We start from the raw sequence: 17937 nt of genomic DNA on the forward strand, positions 1-17937 counted from the left end.
GATTACAGGTTGTTTCTTTGTCCCTCCGCCTTTAGAAATAGTCCAAAATATTTTTTTTCTTTTTAAAGGTTAGACTCCCAAAATGGGGGTGGGGGTTGAGATGGGATCATACATACACAAACACACACACACACATACTCACCCCCTTCCCTAGTAGTAGGGATGGGGGAATGGAGACTTAAGTATATTATTTAGAGTATTTGGCATAATTAAAAATAAGGGGTGGAGAGGGGAAAACACTACTGATGACTGCTGATAACCAAAATACAATTAAAATATATAGAGAATTTTATTCATATTTGATGGGAAACCAATTTTTCTCACTGGATACTTTTGAAAGTATCCAAGGCTTAAGTTCTTTAATCAAAAATGGGAGAGCAGGGCTCAATGACTCTAATTCAAATATTCTAAAATATAAAGGCCCATGTCTGAGGACTAAGAAGTCAACAGACAAAAGGTTCAGATGAACTTTAATGCAATTTACCAATAGCATGTCAGTGATCACGCCTAGCAAATCTAATCGGACACACTGGTATAAAAAGCCATCAATGCCAAAATGGCTAGAAGGTTCTCTTTTTAATCAGTGTTTGGCCCTGAGGGCAAGGCCAGACCAAAACCCAGAGAATAATAAAGAAATGCACACACCAGATATCTGCCTATTTCAGTAACAGGGGAAAATAGTCTTCATGTAAGTATCAGAAGAGGGTTCTTCTTTCATTTCTTTAAAGTTTTTTTTTGTTGTTGTTTTTGTTTTATTTTTTAATTAACGCACCTCTCTCTTACAAGTAGTGTTTATTTTTTAATATAAGAACTTGGCATTGAAACATGAAACTTTGAGTTGAGGTCTGTAAACTATTCTCCAAGATGCTGAAACATATTTGCCTTTTCTTTGTAAAACGGGACTAACCTACGTTTCACAAAGGTCTAGGTCTGTGCAGATAATTTATTTAAATGTTTATGTTTTTAAAACACATTATATGCTGGTACTCACACAAAACTGGAAGCCAGAATGAGAAACCTCCCAGGTTATCCCACCCTGAAAGCCTTTCCCTCTTCCATTTTGTTTATAATAAGGCAAAATTCTTGCCATGAAGTCATAATTTAACCCCTTTTACCAAAACCAAAATCAAACCTCTCTGGAGGAAAATCCCTAAAAGAATTGGCAGGATATACATGCTGAGATGTGTATATGTCAATACTGTTCTTTCTTATGGTCTGCTCTTTTAAAATTATTTTTTTAAAAAAGGTCTCAGGTAGTGATACATCTTCAGAAAAATACCCACCCTAAACTAAGTTACATTTCCATGTATTTTCAGGATGTATTTTTTTCTCTTTGACAATATTACAATGCTCTGTTTCAAAGGTTTTTCTTGACATAAAAATATATGCGTAAACAATATGTATGCTAACTGATCTTAGTAGCCCTCCACGTATGGAGGCATCATCTCCTATCCTAGCTCAGCAGCAATGTCCTAGGCTGGTTGCATCTACAAATCAACTTCACCATCAGAACGTGGTTTTAAAAAAACCAAAAAACATTTTAGAATTGAAGATTTACAGAGAACAATATAGGAGTTTGAATTTCCTTTCCTTTATTTCAAAAAAAGTAAAGAATTATCCCAGGTTTTTGGGCATCTCAACAATTTTTTCCAAACAAATGCCTCAAAAAAGAGAGAAGACAGAGAGAGTGAAAGAAAAAACTATAAAGATGGGGTAAAAAAGGTAAGAGATGGGGTAAAGTCTACTTACTTGCCCAAGAATGCCACTTTCTACAACCTGCTTCATGTGCAGGGAGAGATAGGGCATGTCTTTTCTCAAAGTGGAGCAAACTTTAAGGACAAGCAATTTATTTGGAAAAAAGGTATGTTCAAGATGCTCAATGGGGTAAAAAAAGAGTTCACTTGAAAGCAAAAATGTGAGATGGTGGAGAGGAAGGAAACATTTATTTAAATCAGCCAGTCACTCTGTTTCCCTTATAGCAAAAGCCTAAGAGCAGCTCAAATATTGTGAACACTATTCTCTTAAAAAAACAAAAACAAAAAAACCACAGAACTTTAAAAACCTAAAGAGAGCCTCTCCTGAACCATCTCAGAATTGAAACTGTTTCCTTTTTCTTCTGCTCAAGAAGTACAGGCAATGAACTAATTAAACATTTACTTTTCAATTTAATGACCCTCTCTGTATTCTCTACTTATATTTACTAGGTAGAGCTGAAGTAAATGTTCTGGCTATAGCCCATCCAGGGGGAACTGGTGCCAACATCACTATTTTATAAGTCGCTTGCTAGTGGCAAGTGAGCAAGAAATACAACAGACAGCTTTGCAGTAGCCAAATGCAGATGATTACCTCACTCTGGCAAACGATTTCATTAAAGGTTCAGAGGACTGGGTGGAAGGATGGATAGGGAAGGAATCTTTCAGGACTCTGAAGTCTCTGGGTTAGTAAGGAACTCCTCTCCCTCTTCCCCCTCTTGGAGGGACTCTTGTAGGCCCCCGATAGAGTTTTCCATAAGCAGAAGACTGAGCTGGGGCCCCCCAGTTAAGGCCTGCTCCTGAGCTGCTGGCCCCAGTGGTTCCTGGCCCCAGCTCCCCATAGTTTTGCAATTTGGTCTCTGCATGTACCACAGAGTTGCTGCTTCCCTCAGCCTTCAGGAATGGTTGCCCGACCACTGAGTGTAATGCTAAGGGGACCCTGGCAAAACGGAGGTCCTGGTCCCCTGGGAACTGCACTGACCCTGTGCCCTGGTAACTGCTAGACTCCCCAAGGTGGCTCACAGAGCCCGAGAAGGTCCTGTTCTTCACCAGGGTCTGGGCCAAGGATTCTGTCAAGGCTGGACCAGAGTGGCGTTCATCAGTGTCAGTGGCACTGAACCCTGTTTCAGGCCCATCATTGTTTCCGTAAGTCCTGTTGGGATGGGGTCGGGTGGAGTAATCCATTGGTCTCAAGGCCTGGTGCTCATGTGGCAGGTGGCCAGGAGGCTCTGCTTCAGGCTGGGATAAAAGTTGCAGCAAGGCGGCTGTCACGGCTGGGTTCAACTCCTGGGGGGCGCTGGAAAGATCGCCTTCAACCAGAGGGGGTGGAGGTGGCGGCGGTGGAGGTCCGGGGGGCTCAGGGGGCCTCTTCTCTGGTGGAAGAATGTGAGGAGGACATGCTGTGGAAGGGTTACTTCTTTTAAACACCATCTTAAAAATCACATGTGACTATAAACACAAACACACAGACACACACAGACACACATAGACACACACACACACACACACACACACACTGCCCGACATAAACAAATATCAATACAAGTAACCAAATATATATAAAGAATAAAACCTTGGGATCAGGAAATCGCAATTTATAAATAAAATCAAGTGATTAAAAGTAAAACAGTTGCATTCTGGATCTAACAGCTGGTGTAAAAAGATCATATATTTCAAATGATTGTCCTGATTTTTGTCTGAGATTTCCTCCATTTCCTTCCTTAAGGAATTGTCCTAATATGTAGGCTGTTGGTAGCCTCCCCGCCCCTTTTTTGCTGTTGGATCAAAACATTAATGAAAATTAGAAAGAAGGAAGATGAGAGGGAACAATACAAATGCTGTGGTCACATATCTAGGACATAATCTTGCTGTACAATAGGAGACCTTGTATGGACTTAGCTAACACATTTTACAGAACGTTTGATGATATAAGATTAACACGTAAAACAGAACTAAAAGAATATACAGGAGAGGTGAAATAAAGTAAAAACCTTCCATTACCGTCATGTATAAATCATACACTTGCTTCTCCCAACTTGAGTCCCTTTTCCCCATAATCACATTCGGAAGAATAGGATATTAACCACCATACTGTCATTCAGTTTCCTTTGTTACAGTAATTATAAAAAATCACTATAGCAATGTCATGCAGAATGGGATGTTGATAAACATCTGTTTATCTTGGAGACAGTGACAAGAAACGAGTATTTAGAAATGTATTGAACTAATACTACACTCTGTCTTTCCAAAGATCTTACTAGAACCACTCCCTAAAGTTTTTGTCACCCACTGCTGGATTACTTTGCCTAACCATGGCAATCATTGTCTGATAATGAACTCCTGCCAAGGCAAGAGACTAGACATGTACAATGGCGTGAGTTTGAGGACACACAAAACCAAGTACAATCAGAACTGTGACTTTAGAGAGTTGGGAGTCATCCTGCTGAAGAAAAGACTTAAAGTTTTGGGATATCTTCCAAATGATTGATTTTTCTGTTCCCTATGGAAGCATATTTTTAAATGTCCATATAATCAATTCTTTATTATTATCTGAGATAGTGATATAAAGTCATTACTCAGGCAAGCCAAAAGTAGTTTTTATAGTTATCATTAGGTATTTTGGTTGTAAATTTACCACAATTATATTTTGCAAAAACAATCAGGAAAGTAAGCATGCCCTTAGCGTGCAGATGAAAGTACTCTGAAAACACTACAAAACTGCTGAGCAGTAGGAGGATAAGGTCGGTGTGTAACATACAAGTAGGGTGACCAAGAGTCCCAATTTGCTTGGGACTGAGGGGGTTCCCAGGTTGCTAACTTTCAGTTTTAAAACCAGGACAGTACAGGGACAAGGTGGTCATCCTATATACAATACGCACCCAAGTTACTTGTTAACAGACTGGCTGGTTGACTAGGTGGTAGAGAAAACTGAATTAAAGGACAAAAGAATTAGCTATAGAAAACTCACAACTTGAAAAGTAGACATCCAGAAAAAGGAGAGCTAACTGGACTACAAACATCTATAGATTTCAGAGCTTTTTGCCGTGAACACTACATAAGAACATCAATCACAGTACCAGTTATTTTTTAAAGTATTTTTGGTCTGTACATGAAATGGAACACCAGTTTTTTTGTTTGTTTGTTTTTTTAATACTAAGGGCAAACAACTTTAAAAATGCCTAACTGCAAAAATGGACAAAGCTACACTTATTTTCTTCCATCTATACTACTTTTCATATTTGCCTTTTATGTAAATAGCCTAGTTGTGTTTCAACAGAACTAATTCTTGAGCTCACATTCTTTCACATGTATGAGAGGATGAAGACTATTTCAAAATAGCAAAGGCAGATGGATTGTAAAGAACTATTAAAGGTTAATAAAACATCTTAAGAGAATTAAAAGTAAAGATCACATTAAAAAAACATACTGTTATAAGATTCAAAGTATTAACAATATTGCCAATCCTTAACAGCCTGTACCGATGGCGGGAGGGATTAATGAAATACACAAATAACTTAAAACTTCATTTTACTCATTAGATTTCAACCAAAACCCTTTCCCAACGAGTACAGAATAGCTAAACAGTAGCCAAAGTGAGATTTTTACCTTCTCTGGCTAACTCAGTCTGCCCTCTGGTGGAAGTGCTAATGAACACTAAAATGGCCAAATGAGAGGTAGCAGGGGAGAAACAAGAACATAGAGACATTGGAGAGACACCAACGGGATAATCCAAAAGTGACTGTAATCATTAGGAATGGCATTTCTACTCTCCTCTGAAAAGTAAATCCAACAATTTCTGGCCATGAGCCAGGCCTTAATTTTAGTTCAATTTCACCATTTGGCTGATAGCTTGTTGACTCAATTACTGGGTGAATTTCTTTCAATCACTATGCCATTGAACTTGAACAACTTCTTTCAGATATTTTGATTATAGCTGAATTTTTTTTTTTTTGGTTGGGGGGTGGGTGGTGGTGCAAGGAAGGAAGGTATGAGAGATAAGACAAAAGGGCCTACTTTAATTCTAGATTTGCTTTCTCTGTTATTCCACGTCCTGGAGTCTCTTAAAAACAACTGGAATTGTTATGGCATAATAACAAAGTGAATTAAGAAACACATTAAAAAGAAACACATTAACAAAGTATAGGAATTCTAATTCTGCCTCTGCCAATAATATGATTTCAGCAGTGGGACCATAGGCAGGCTTATTTAAACTCCCTGGATTGCAGTTTCCCTATCTATAAAGTAAGGGGGTAATTTTATTTATGTTACCTTCTGTTTTTTTTTTAACTTTACATATGATAAATAGTTTATATATTTGACCTTGTACTAGTGGAAATAAGGCATATATTCTCCATACCAACCCATATGAAATGTGAATGCAACAGCCTAAAAGTTGAAGGTTAGTGTACCCCATCAGACCTTGTACATCTTCTCATTCCCCAATTCATGGGGTCTTCATGGACAGCAAAAATTTCCAAGGAGTTGGAATCACTTTCAGATAAGTAAAGATTTTGCAAGTAAAGACTGTGAATCAGAATTCATTAGAAAATTTAAACTTCTTTTCCCTCTAATAAATTGTATGCTGTGGTCATCTGAGATCAAGGTATACATATTTCCTTTGTTCAGATTTTTTTTTTTAATATAATGTTCAATTCCTAATCTGGGGCCCATTTAATTATCTCTTTCAGGAACACAGATTTAAAGAAATCATTTTTATATGCTATTTTTTGGAAAGGAAATGTACTTTGTTAATTATCTACTTAGAAATCTCAAATTATTCTTCAGGAGATTAACAATGATATCTTATTAGGGCTTTCTTGACTGTATGTTTCTGGCGAGACTCTGGTATCTAGCATCCACTATACTAGAGTACAATTGACTATTTGTACAATCTGATAATGGTTTGTTTGGAAGGCAGATTTTCAAGTGCCAATACTAGCTGGCCACCACACACACAGTGGTTCAAGATGCATCACTAGCTACAGTTGTGGTTTCCTTGTGTGAGAACACAGGGACTTTACTTACCTACTTCCTAGGAAATGGAAAGATGGAAAAACAATCAGTATATGAAAGGTGCTTTAAGAAGCTTTGAGACTTAAATAAAAGAAGCTGGGCAAGAAATACAGCACTTGGTGCTATGTTCTCCTGTAGACTAGGTGACAGAAAGACTGAAACCGAGGCCACTGATGTGAAAAAGAAAATGTTAAGAGATTTTTAAGAGGATCAACAGCACCTGAGCTCAATGAGATTCATGACCGGTCTGTTTACCTGCTGCCTCCTCCTGTGGCATTGTGGGAGTTCTTCGGGGCCCCTGTGGCCCACTGTTCTTGTCACTGTTGTTTTCCTCCAGGTTGCCTGCTGGCTCCTGGGTTTTCATTAGTTGACTCAAGAGAACTGCCAACATATTCTGCATGTCAGCTGGTGTGCTTGAAGCTTCAGGGGTTGTCTGTTCTGCGGAAGGTTGGACCACTGGGGCAGGGGGTGCCTCCTTCAAAGATTCCTCTGGGGCCGTGGGCTCTGAGTCCTGCTGGTGGGAAGTGGCTTCTGTTAGGGCACTGATGGATTGGTTCAGGGCCTCCAGCTGCTGCTGTATCTCTGGATTGGAGTGGATGTTAAGCAGCTGCGCCATTTGAGGAATACTCAGGTCGGTTTGGCTCTGGAGCAGGTTCAATAACACTGCCAATTCACTTTGATTCAACTGCTGTGTGATGTCACCGAGGCCTGTGGAGAGACAGTGGAGCCAATATAAGAGGACGAGGCAAGGCAAGGACCTTTGCCTTCTTCAATTGGCAACAGCAACTTAAAATACCCAATGAATGAAGTTTCACTTTGAATGTCTCATTTTTCGTGCCTCCAACTGTCATGACACATTTGTTATTCTTTATATTTTCACTTAAAAATACAGGGACTAATTAAAACATCTCTGTATTGTGAGTAAAAGTGACTTCATTTTATCTATATTCTTCAAGGTCAGTGATTTTCAACCCTTACTGTACATCAGAATAGGAGAGGATTTTTGTTTGCTTTTTAAATATCTTTATTAGAGTATAATTGCTCTACAATGAGAATAGGAGAGATTTTAAAATTCAGAAGCCTCAGGTCCCATCCCTAGAGATCTGGCAATTGTTTGGAGGTGTTTATATTTAAAGCTTTTTAGATGATTCTAATGTGCAGCCAGCACTGAAAAACACTGTTTTAAGTGGACAAGGAAGGAAAAATGAGCCAAGGAAGGAATAGCTGTAGTTCAGAAAAAAATGGTTGCACCACAGGAGAGCTACTTTGTTGTTTATAATAATTCATTATTACACAGTTTTTGATATTATTTAGATCAAATAACAGGCTACAGAACTAACTACATTTAGCAATTGTGACTTAACATGATTAAATTCTAAGATGGTCTTATCAAATCTAACATAAAACAGGGCTCCAGTTATGTTAGAGAGCCATGGGTAATCTAATCTTAAATTAAAACACACATACACACACAGGGCTTCCCTGGTGGCGCAGTGGTTGAGAGTCCGCCTGCCGATGCAGGGGACACGGGTTCGTGCCCCGGTCCGGGAAGATCCCACATGCCGCGGAGTGGCTGGGCCCATGAGCCATGGCCATTGAGCCTGCACATCCGGAGCCTGTGCTCCGCAACGGGAGAGGCCAAAACAGTGAGAGGCCCGCGTACCACAAAAAACTAAACAGAACACACACACACACACACACACACACACACACACACACACCCTTGCACTTGACCTTCAAAATCTGCCAAGTGCTTAGTAAAAGCACAAAGGCTCTATCCCAGCACTGCCAGCACTGACCTATTGCATCCCCAGCCCCAGGCTCCACCCTGCCAGGAGCAGGCTGAGGTGGTGCTGGGCTGCTGTTCTTCACAGGCTCAGCACTTGTCCCTGAGATAGTTTCTTTTCGAGAGGCTTTGGGTGGAGGTGGCTCCTCTACCAAAACACCGCTTTGTCGCTGCCGTCGCCGTTTCTTACTCCATAATTCATGGCAATCCTGCCAGTGGGGGAGACTGGAAAAAGACAAAAGAAATGTGTGTGGGAATGTAGCAGTGAGTGAATGGAGGAACAAGAGATTAAAATGGGAAGGCAGCGGCTTCCCTGGTAGCGCAGTGGTTAAGAATCCGCCTGCCTGGGCTTCCCTGGTGGTACAGTGGCTGGGAGTCTGCCTGCCAATGCAGGCGACATGGGTTCGTGCCCCAGTCCGGGAAGATCCCACATGCCGTGGAGCGGCTGGGCCCGTGAGCCATGGCCGCTGAGCCTGCGCGTTCAGAGCCTGTGCTCCGCAACGGGAGAGGCCACAAAAGTGAGAGGCCCGCATACCGGAAAAAAAAAAAAAAAAAAAGAATCTGCCTGCCAATGCAGGGGACACGCTGGGTTCGATCCCTGGTCCGGGAAGATCCCACATGCCATGAAGCAACTAAGTCCATGTGACACAACTACTGAGCCCGCGTGTAGAACCCACAAGCCACAACTACTGAAGTCCATGCGCCTAGAGCCTGTGCTCTGCAACAAGAGGAGCCACAACAATGAGCTGCCTACACACCGCAACAAAGAGTAGCCCCCGCTCCCCACAACTAAAGAAAGCCTGCGCACAGCAATGAAGACCCAACGCAGCCAAAAATAAATAAATAAATTTTTAAAAATAAATAAAATAAAATGGGAAGAGCAAGGGGAAATAGAAAGGATAAGGAAAATATAAAACTAACCAGAAAAATTAGTAAACAGATAGTAGCAGTGTAAATAGAATCATGGCATATTGTAGTCTGAGAAACTAAAAATCCAAACCCCAAAGAATTTCTTTCTACAGTGAGAAATGAAGATGTTGCTACCACAGACACACTTGCTATATAAATGCCCATATTCCAGTCAAACGGTTAAGTTTTATAACTGTTCTTGCTTGGCATAACAAAAATAAAGGAGACCTTTACTGGTAGTTTCAGTTGGGAATAAATAGAACAGAGGTGACTGACTGCCTTGTTAATATCTACAAAAAGTCCAGGCAAGGTGGTAATTTAAATCTTGGAACCACATAAGAATATCATGATTAAATCACCTCTGTGTAAAATCGATTTATGTATTACTTGGTCTGTAAGGACCAAAAAACTGGTTCTCTCTTCTTTCTGCCCACTGAATTTCATGACTGGATATTTTCATTTGTGAGGTTTATTAGTATATTTTAACGTATTTCCAGACTTTCCTATACTCAATAAATTCCAGTAAGTCAAACCTTACCACAATAAAGATTATCATAGCCAAAAATTCTCTATAACAAGTTTCCAATTTTTACTAAAAAGCTTACATATTTCAATCACATTCAATGTATCAAAATTCAAACACAATAAATGAATTCGAACATTTCTTTGGATTATCAGATTTGTAGATATTACCTGTTCGTGTACTAACATCTCATACATTTAAGATACACAGTATTTCTATAAGGAAGAAATGCCCAAAAACTCTGACATGAAAGCTATAATGCTGTCAGTGAGAGTCAGATTTTTATCTATCAGAATGTGAGATGTGAGTGTAGAACCTCTGAGGATCTCATACAATACAGGAAATTAATAAGATTCTGATGGAAGAAAGACACATTCATAGACCATATTTTCTATATCAAAATTCAGGACATATGGCTTGATAGTGAAACAAACTATTTAAAATTAGGACTGTCCTTGCACGTGTGGGATAACATGGTCACCGCAGATATAGGGAATTAAAAAAGATGAAATGGTTAAAAGCAAAAATTAGAAGGAATACTTTCAAAGAGGTTATATAGAGCAATATGCTGGGGATCTAGGGACAAAAGAAGATAGCATGAGTCCAGTTAGAACAAATATCATATCTAAATCTATCCCTTGTTTAAGAAAAAAATATAAAGCAATAAACTTATCAACCATAATACTCAAGGACACCTCTCTATTTGGTTGGCCACTGCAGTTCCTTTTTTAAAAAACCTATTGTTTTGAGTTTCTCATCTCCTGAAGCCTCGGGAAGGTTTAGGGTCACTACATGGCCACCACCACTTACTCTGGAGGATCCATTTTGCTGAGCTCGACATCTTTAAGGAAGTCACTCTGTAGGGTCTGTTCAGCTGTACAACGTTTGCTAGGATCTAACGTCAGCATGTGGTCCAGTAAATCAAGTGCTGCTGAAGGAATGCTGTGAAAAGGAAGAGAGAAAGAATGAGTTCACAATGACCCCACAGTTCTTAAACCGGTAACCTTATGTCAAAGGTCTCTGAATTTCCAGCTCCATGTAAAACTATGGGAAGGGAGTTGGAACCTGGCTAAACAAGCAAGCAGATTAACTTCCACAAAGGATTCAAGAAATGCAATAGTAATACAGGTAGAAAACATGAAGCCAGCAGTTTTATTCTTTTTGTTTTAGGAAGATCAAAAGGACTATGAGAAAACTTGTATATCATTCAAAATAAAATGGTTTTCTATCAGCTAAAGCCTTCATATGAGAAAATTACAAAAGGGCTATGATAAAACTCATACTGCTCAAAAATAAAATGTTTTCCTATGGTGTGTTTTCATAATAAATTGGGACAGCACTAACTCCCTAGGACAGGAAAAAGTCAAGTCCAAACACGGAAACTAGATGTACACATTTGTCAAACTCACAAAGAGAATTCTTCTCGTAGGCGCCTTCTATATTGCTTCTTCGGTTTCATTGTATTGAAGTAGGGCAGCTTGATAACATCAGGCCACACAGCTGGACAAGGGCTACCACAGAGTCGACTGAAAACAAAGCAAGAACAAGGAAGTCAGTGAGTCAGCATCATAAATTCTGGAGATTCTAGAAGGAGAAATTAGTACCTCCTCAGGTCTGGGGGATCTTGGTTTATTAAGTTAAAAGGCATGCAGAGAGATAAAACCTGACCGCACTGCTTTAAGGACAGAAAGATTGGTTACACGATAGTGAAGAGATAATACTGGCACAATAGTCCAAAATGATCCACTGATTTGGTTTTGTAAAACATGTTCTTAATCCTCCACATAGGTTTCAACTACCAATTTTGTTCTGTTCAGTTAATATTAATTTCGAAGAGCTGAGCTGGTCCTATAACGTCCCTAAAAGGGAAAACTAGCAGAAGAGAGCCTAAGTCTGGAATTTTGATGGAAAACTGAATTTACTGCATAACACATGAGTTACACACCACCTTTAAAAAAAAGTCTACATTAGGGCTTCCCTGGTGGCGCAGTGGTTGAGAGTCCACCTGCCGATGCAGGGGACACAGGTTCGTGCCTGGGTCCAGGAAGATCCCACATGGCACGGAGTGGCTAGGCCCATGAGCCATGGCTGCTGCGCCTGCGCGTCTGGAGCCTGTGCTCCACAATGGGAGAGGCCACAACAGTGAGAGGCCAGTGTACCACAAAAAAAAAAAAAAAAGGTCTACATTAGCCTGTCGTATTCTTCCCCTTAATCTTATTGAAAAGAAATAAAACAAAACAGAAAACAAAACTCAAGTTCCATCCCACCCCCAGACCTTCCCCAAATCCTCTATTACAGGCTCCCTTTTATAATTATCTGTTTACCTGATGCATCACTTACTAAACTCTGAGTTCTTTGAGCAGGGCCCTATCTTATTTATCTCTGAATCCTAAAGTTTAACAGAGATAGGAATTTATTATAGAACAGACTCAACGAATGTTTGCTGGATAAAGTTGATCTTAATCTAACCTAAGTAAGAATGCAACAGCTATCCTGAAAACAGCATGCTTTTATATGAAGAACTAATTAAAAAAATGCAAAGAAAGACCTAAGAAGTAGGTGGAATACAACTTCTTTCCATATACAACCCATGACAAAATATATGGTAAACCTGACTGAGTGAAGAGAAACTTACGTAGACATAAGGAGCATAAACTCACTTAATAGAATGACTGAAAAGTGTTAGAAATTAGAGGATGAGATTACCTATCACCCCTGGGCACTCAGAGCACATGCACAGCTGTACCTGATCAGTTCTAGCTGAGCCAGTTCCAGATTGGCTTGAAAAATTGGCTTCTTTGTGAACAGTTCCCCAAGGATGCATCTAGAAAGAATAAAAATGAGAGGTCAGAAGAGAAATCCCTGGAGCCTATTTAAAGTGTGTCTCAATAAACTTTTATAGTATATCAGACTGTATCTGATATAGTAAATAAGCCCAAAACTCAGGGTCTGAGTTTCATAAAAGAAAATATTTCTTGCAGTGAAAATAGTACAAAAGATTTAGATTTGCTGGTAGATCAAACTTTTGCCACCTATAAAGGACAGTCTATAAGCAGAAAAAAGGAGTCAAGAAGCCTTTTCTATCAATTCCACTATAAATTTAGGAAATAACTAAACACTGAAAAACACACACTTCAATTTTACAAAGATGCTCAGCAGTTTCAGTAAAAAGAATATTAGTCTTTTTCATTCATCTGCTCTACAGAATGTGCACTATGTACATGTACAGCCCTCTTGGCACTGTATTTGTAAAGAAAAGTTTATTGTCATCAGTCAGGATCAGTTTCAATAGGACTTTCAAACACATTATGCTTAAACACTTTTACCATTTTGAAAAGGCCTTTCAAAACCATATTGACATATTTACACAGTCTCCAAGTATCTCTCCACACATTACTTAATTACAAAAGGAAAACTGATAACTATTTAGTGTGGAAAAAAGACAACACCTTAACCAAGTAACCAAAATTAACATCATCAGTAAGAGGTAAACAGGGTTCATGTAAATACAAATGTAATACCCTAAAAAAAAAACACTTTTGAAATAAAAAAGAATGAAATTCTGCCATTTGCAACAACATGGATGGACCTAGAGGGTATTATGCTTAGTGCAATAAGTCAGATAGAGAAAGACAAATACTGTATATTATCATTAATATGTAGAATCTAAAAAATAAAACGAATGAATATAACAAAACAAATAGACTCACAGATAGAGGGAAAAAACTAGTGGTTATGGGGAGAAGGACTTGGAGAAGGTCAAGATAGGGGTACGGGATTAAGAGCTACAAACTACTATGTATAAAACAAATAAGCTACAAGGATACATTGTACAGTACAGGGAATATAGTCAATATTTTATAGTAACTTTAAATGAAACATAATGTACAAAACTTCTGAATCCCTATGTTGTACACCTGAAACTAATATTATAAATCAACTAAACTTAAAAAAGAACACTTATGGAATATTCCAGCCAAAATCAAAACCAAAAAAAGGCTAAGGAACTGTTCCAGATTAAAGAATGAAAACTAAATGTAGTATATGATAATGGACTGGATCCTGTATCAGGTGAAGTATTGTTTCCAGGACATTATGAGGGTACCGACAAAATCAGAGTATGGAATATAGGTTAAAGTACTCTATTAAATATATTGTATCAATGTTAAATTCCCTGTATTTGATAATTATACTGTGATTATAAGAGAATATTTTTGTTTTTAGGAAACATACACTAAATATTAAGAGGGAAAGGAGCATGATACATAGAACTACTTTCAAATAGTTCTGGAAAAACATATATGGTATACATATATAAACGCACATTTTATTCTATGTATATATTGTACGTTGTATTATATGTAAGTACATATATATAATACATATACATACCACATAATATATACATATGTGAATATAAAAGGAAATGTGGCAAGATGTTAAAAATTAGTGAATCTGGGCTTCCCCGGTGGCTCAGTGGTTGAGTCCGCTTGCCAATGCAGGGGACACGGGTTTGTGCCCCGGTCCGGGAAGATTCCACATGCCGCGGAGCGGCTAGGCCCGTGAGCCATGGCCGCTGAGCCTGCGCGTCCAGAGCCTGTGCTCCACAACGGGAGAGGCCACAACAGTGAGAGGCCCGCGTACCACAAAAAAAAAAAAAAAAATTAGTGAATCTAACACAAATGATCTCAAAATAATTAATGCTGAGTAAAAGATGCCAGAGGGGCAGGGCTTCCCTGGTGGCACAGTGGTTGAGAGTCTGCCTGTCGATGCAGGGGACACGGGTTCATGCCCCAGTCCGGGAAGATCCCACATGCCACGGAGCAGCTAGGCCCGTGAGCCATGGCCGCTGAGCCTGCGTGTCTGGAGCCTGTGCTCCGCAACGGGAGAGGCCACAATAGTGAGAGGACCGCGTACTGCAAAAAAAAAAAAGATGCAATAGGGAAAAAAGAGCATATATAGTATGATTCTGTTTACATAAAATTCTAGAAATGGAAATCAATCTAAAGTGATAGCAGAACAGTGGTTGCCTGGGAATGGGATGGTATGGACAGTAAAGAGGGACTACAAAGGAGCACATGGAAAATTTTGGAGGGTGACCTTGGTGATGGTTTCACTGGTGTATATAAATAATATGTCAAAAAATTATACACTTTGAATATATGCAGTTTATTGTAAATCTCAATTGAAAGGTTAAAAAAAATCAGTGAATCTGGATAAAGGTTATACTAAAGTTCTTTGTACTATTCTAGCATCTTTTCTGTACATTTAAAATTATTTCAAAATAAATTTAAAACATGAATACTCTATACTTTTTTGTGTGCCTGAAATATTTTTTTTTCAAAAAGTGGGGAAGAAAAAAGTGAACAATGAATCTCTTCTAACCTGTGCTCTGAAATGAGATTAATTTACAAATATTCCCAAATCCAATGTTTTCAGTCAGCCCTCCGTATCCATAGGTTCCTACCCATAAATTCAACCAACCATGGATTGAAAATATTTAGAAAAAAAATTCCAGAAAGTTCCAAAAATCAAAACTTAAATTTGCCACACTGGCAACTACTTACACAGCAATTACATTGTATTTACAACTATTTATGCAGCATTTACATTGTATTAGGTATTATAAGTAATCAGAGATGATTGAGAGTATACTGGAAGATATGTGGGAGGATGTGTGTAGGTTATATGCAAACACTACACCATTTAATATAACAGACTTGAGCATCCCCGCGTTTTGGATGCAGGGGGTCCCGGAACCAATCCTCCGGTGGATACAGAGGGACAACTGTATATAGTTTAACTTTGAAATTCTTTAGCTTGACAAAATTTGAGAAAGCGAACAAACCCAGCTTTTAAAGTTATTAGCACCTTTCTTTTAGTCATTGTTAACCTCAAATTCTTATTTCCAATATTCTCACAAACCTTATCCAAAGAAAGAAAAGTATAAGTAAAATTTAATTCTGTTTCTAATATTAACTGCCAAATCAAATTCCAAATACAGTGTTATCACAACATGTAAAATAAAATGCAAAAAGAACAAACCCAGATGAGTTTTCACACTCTAGGTATAATGTGTTGTACTAGTCTTTCTGGTTTCTCCCTGGATTTTCAAACTGAACTGCTCCATCAATTAATTCTGTCAAGAACATCCCACAAAAGTATCCTCTGAGAGACTACCATGGATCACCAAAGCAGTAAGTGCACATCAAAAGTCAAGCAAAATCTCAATTCAATGAATCACTGAGCTTTAAAGAAAGTATAATTTTCTACAATTTTAATTTCCAATTGTGTTTTATTTCAGTTTCCAGTCCTTTGGTGGGGAAGACATCATTATGTAATCAACACTTTGCTACTGCACTAATGTAGCAGGTTGCACAGAAATAGTACCAACAGAGCTATGAACTTTCCCTGTGCATCTTAATGGGGCATTAACTTTAGAGCCTAGTTGTGACAATTTTAATGCTAATACTGTTAGAGCAAATAGTCCAGAACACAAACACGCCCAGCTTGAGTCAGTAAAATTTAACTAAAGCTTCATTTGAATTGGGTAGGCTACTACAGAAATTATGCTCTTTCTCCATCACCCTTTTGAATTTTGAAATAAAAGCCCTATACTGCTCCTTTTAAAGAATGACATTAACAGAGGAGAGAAAATGGAAAAAAGTGATACGCTCCACTGGGAGGTATGTGTGTCAGAATCCTAAAGTACGGAGGTCAAGGTCAGTGTGCATACATAAATCATACAGTGTAAGAAAACAATTAACTAGGGGACTTCCCTGGTGGCGCAGTGGTTAAGAATCCGCCTGCCAATGCAGGGGACACGGGTTCGAGTCCTGGTCCGGGAAGATCCCACATGCCATGGAGTCACTAAGCCCATGCGCCACAACTACTAAGCCTGTGCTCTAGAGACTGCAATCCACAACTACTGAAGCCCACATGCCTAGAGCCCGTGTTCCACAACAAGAGAAGCCACCGCAATGAGAAGCCTGCACACAGCAACAAAGAGTAGCCCCTGCTTGCCTCAACTAAAGAAAGCCCACGTGTAGCAATGAAGACCCAATGCAGCCAAAAATAAATAAATTAAATTTATATATTAAAAAAAATGAAACAACTAACACAGCCTATTTAAATGTCTATGCCCCTAACATACAAATTGTGGCCTCTAAGTATCATTTTGTACTAAAAGGAACTAAGACTCCTTAGAGAATGGCCAATTCCAGGTCTGTAGCAGGAAATGAACAGGATGAGCCTAGAACCAGAAAACAATGAAGGCTATCAAAGACTAATATGGTTGAGTCAAAAGGTCCCAAGAATTAACCTGCATAAACTCCCACTGACCAAAGACTGGACAGTTTGAAGAGGAATAAAGATGATAACTACAACGAATTAAAACATGTCAAATTTGTTTAAATCCATGAGCTCATAATGAAACTAAAAAACAAATCTCAAATAACTTCTCTTTGGTCATCTTTGGAGGATAATAGTAAGCCACCTCATTATTTTGAAAACTGGTAAATAAAATGAAATAATTCAACCTTTAATTAAACCTTTTCAACTTTTTTTTTTTTTTTTTTTTTGGCTGTGCCACAGAGTTTGTGGAATCTTAGTTCCCCTTCCAGGGATCAAACCAAGGCCCTCAGGAGTGAAAGCATGGGGTCCTAACCACTGCACCACCAGGGAATTCCCTAATTAAACCTTTTCTGTATCATTTGTACCCAAATAGATAAACTGTCTTTATTTCAAGAAAGAATAAAATGATTAGACTATCGTATCACAAAACAACCACAAATGGATTGATGGATGTGGATCATTAATAGCTAATAACATTTCAAAAAGAGACAATTACATATTATATAAAGTGGTGTGTGTATGTGTAAATCTGCTCCCATGGGGATGAATATTTTATTAGACATTGTTTAGAACTGCTTGTATAAGAGGATAATAAAAAGTAG

General features: G+C 38.7%; 1 protein-coding gene across 2 annotated transcripts in view; it reads right to left on the reverse strand.

Annotated features, from left to right (window-relative positions):
* Positions 1-2438: 2438 nt before the first annotated feature.
* CDK12 (cyclin dependent kinase 12) overlaps positions 2439-17937 on the reverse strand; it is a 40088-nt gene continuing 24589 nt past the window's right edge. The window contains exons 9-14 of one of the 2 annotated variants that reach the window (XM_065896827.1): positions 12729-12806; positions 11392-11508; positions 10793-10924; positions 8564-8775; positions 7020-7472; positions 2439-3124 (exon numbers count right to left, since the gene is read on the reverse strand). In XM_065896827.1, the coding sequence (XP_065752899.1) occupies positions 2439-3124; positions 7020-7472; positions 8564-8775; positions 10793-10924; positions 11392-11508; positions 12729-12806 (1678 nt within the window). Of the gene's footprint in view, positions 3152-7019; positions 7473-8563; positions 8776-10792; positions 10925-11391; positions 11509-12728; positions 12807-17937 lie in introns of both variants that reach the window. The other variant, XM_065896826.1, reaches the window with a different exon arrangement.

The sequence above is a fragment of the Phocoena phocoena genome, chromosome 19, assembly GCF_963924675.1.
Source record: "Phocoena phocoena chromosome 19, mPhoPho1.1, whole genome shotgun sequence".
Lineage (NCBI taxonomy): Eukaryota > Metazoa > Chordata > Mammalia > Artiodactyla > Phocoenidae > Phocoena > Phocoena phocoena.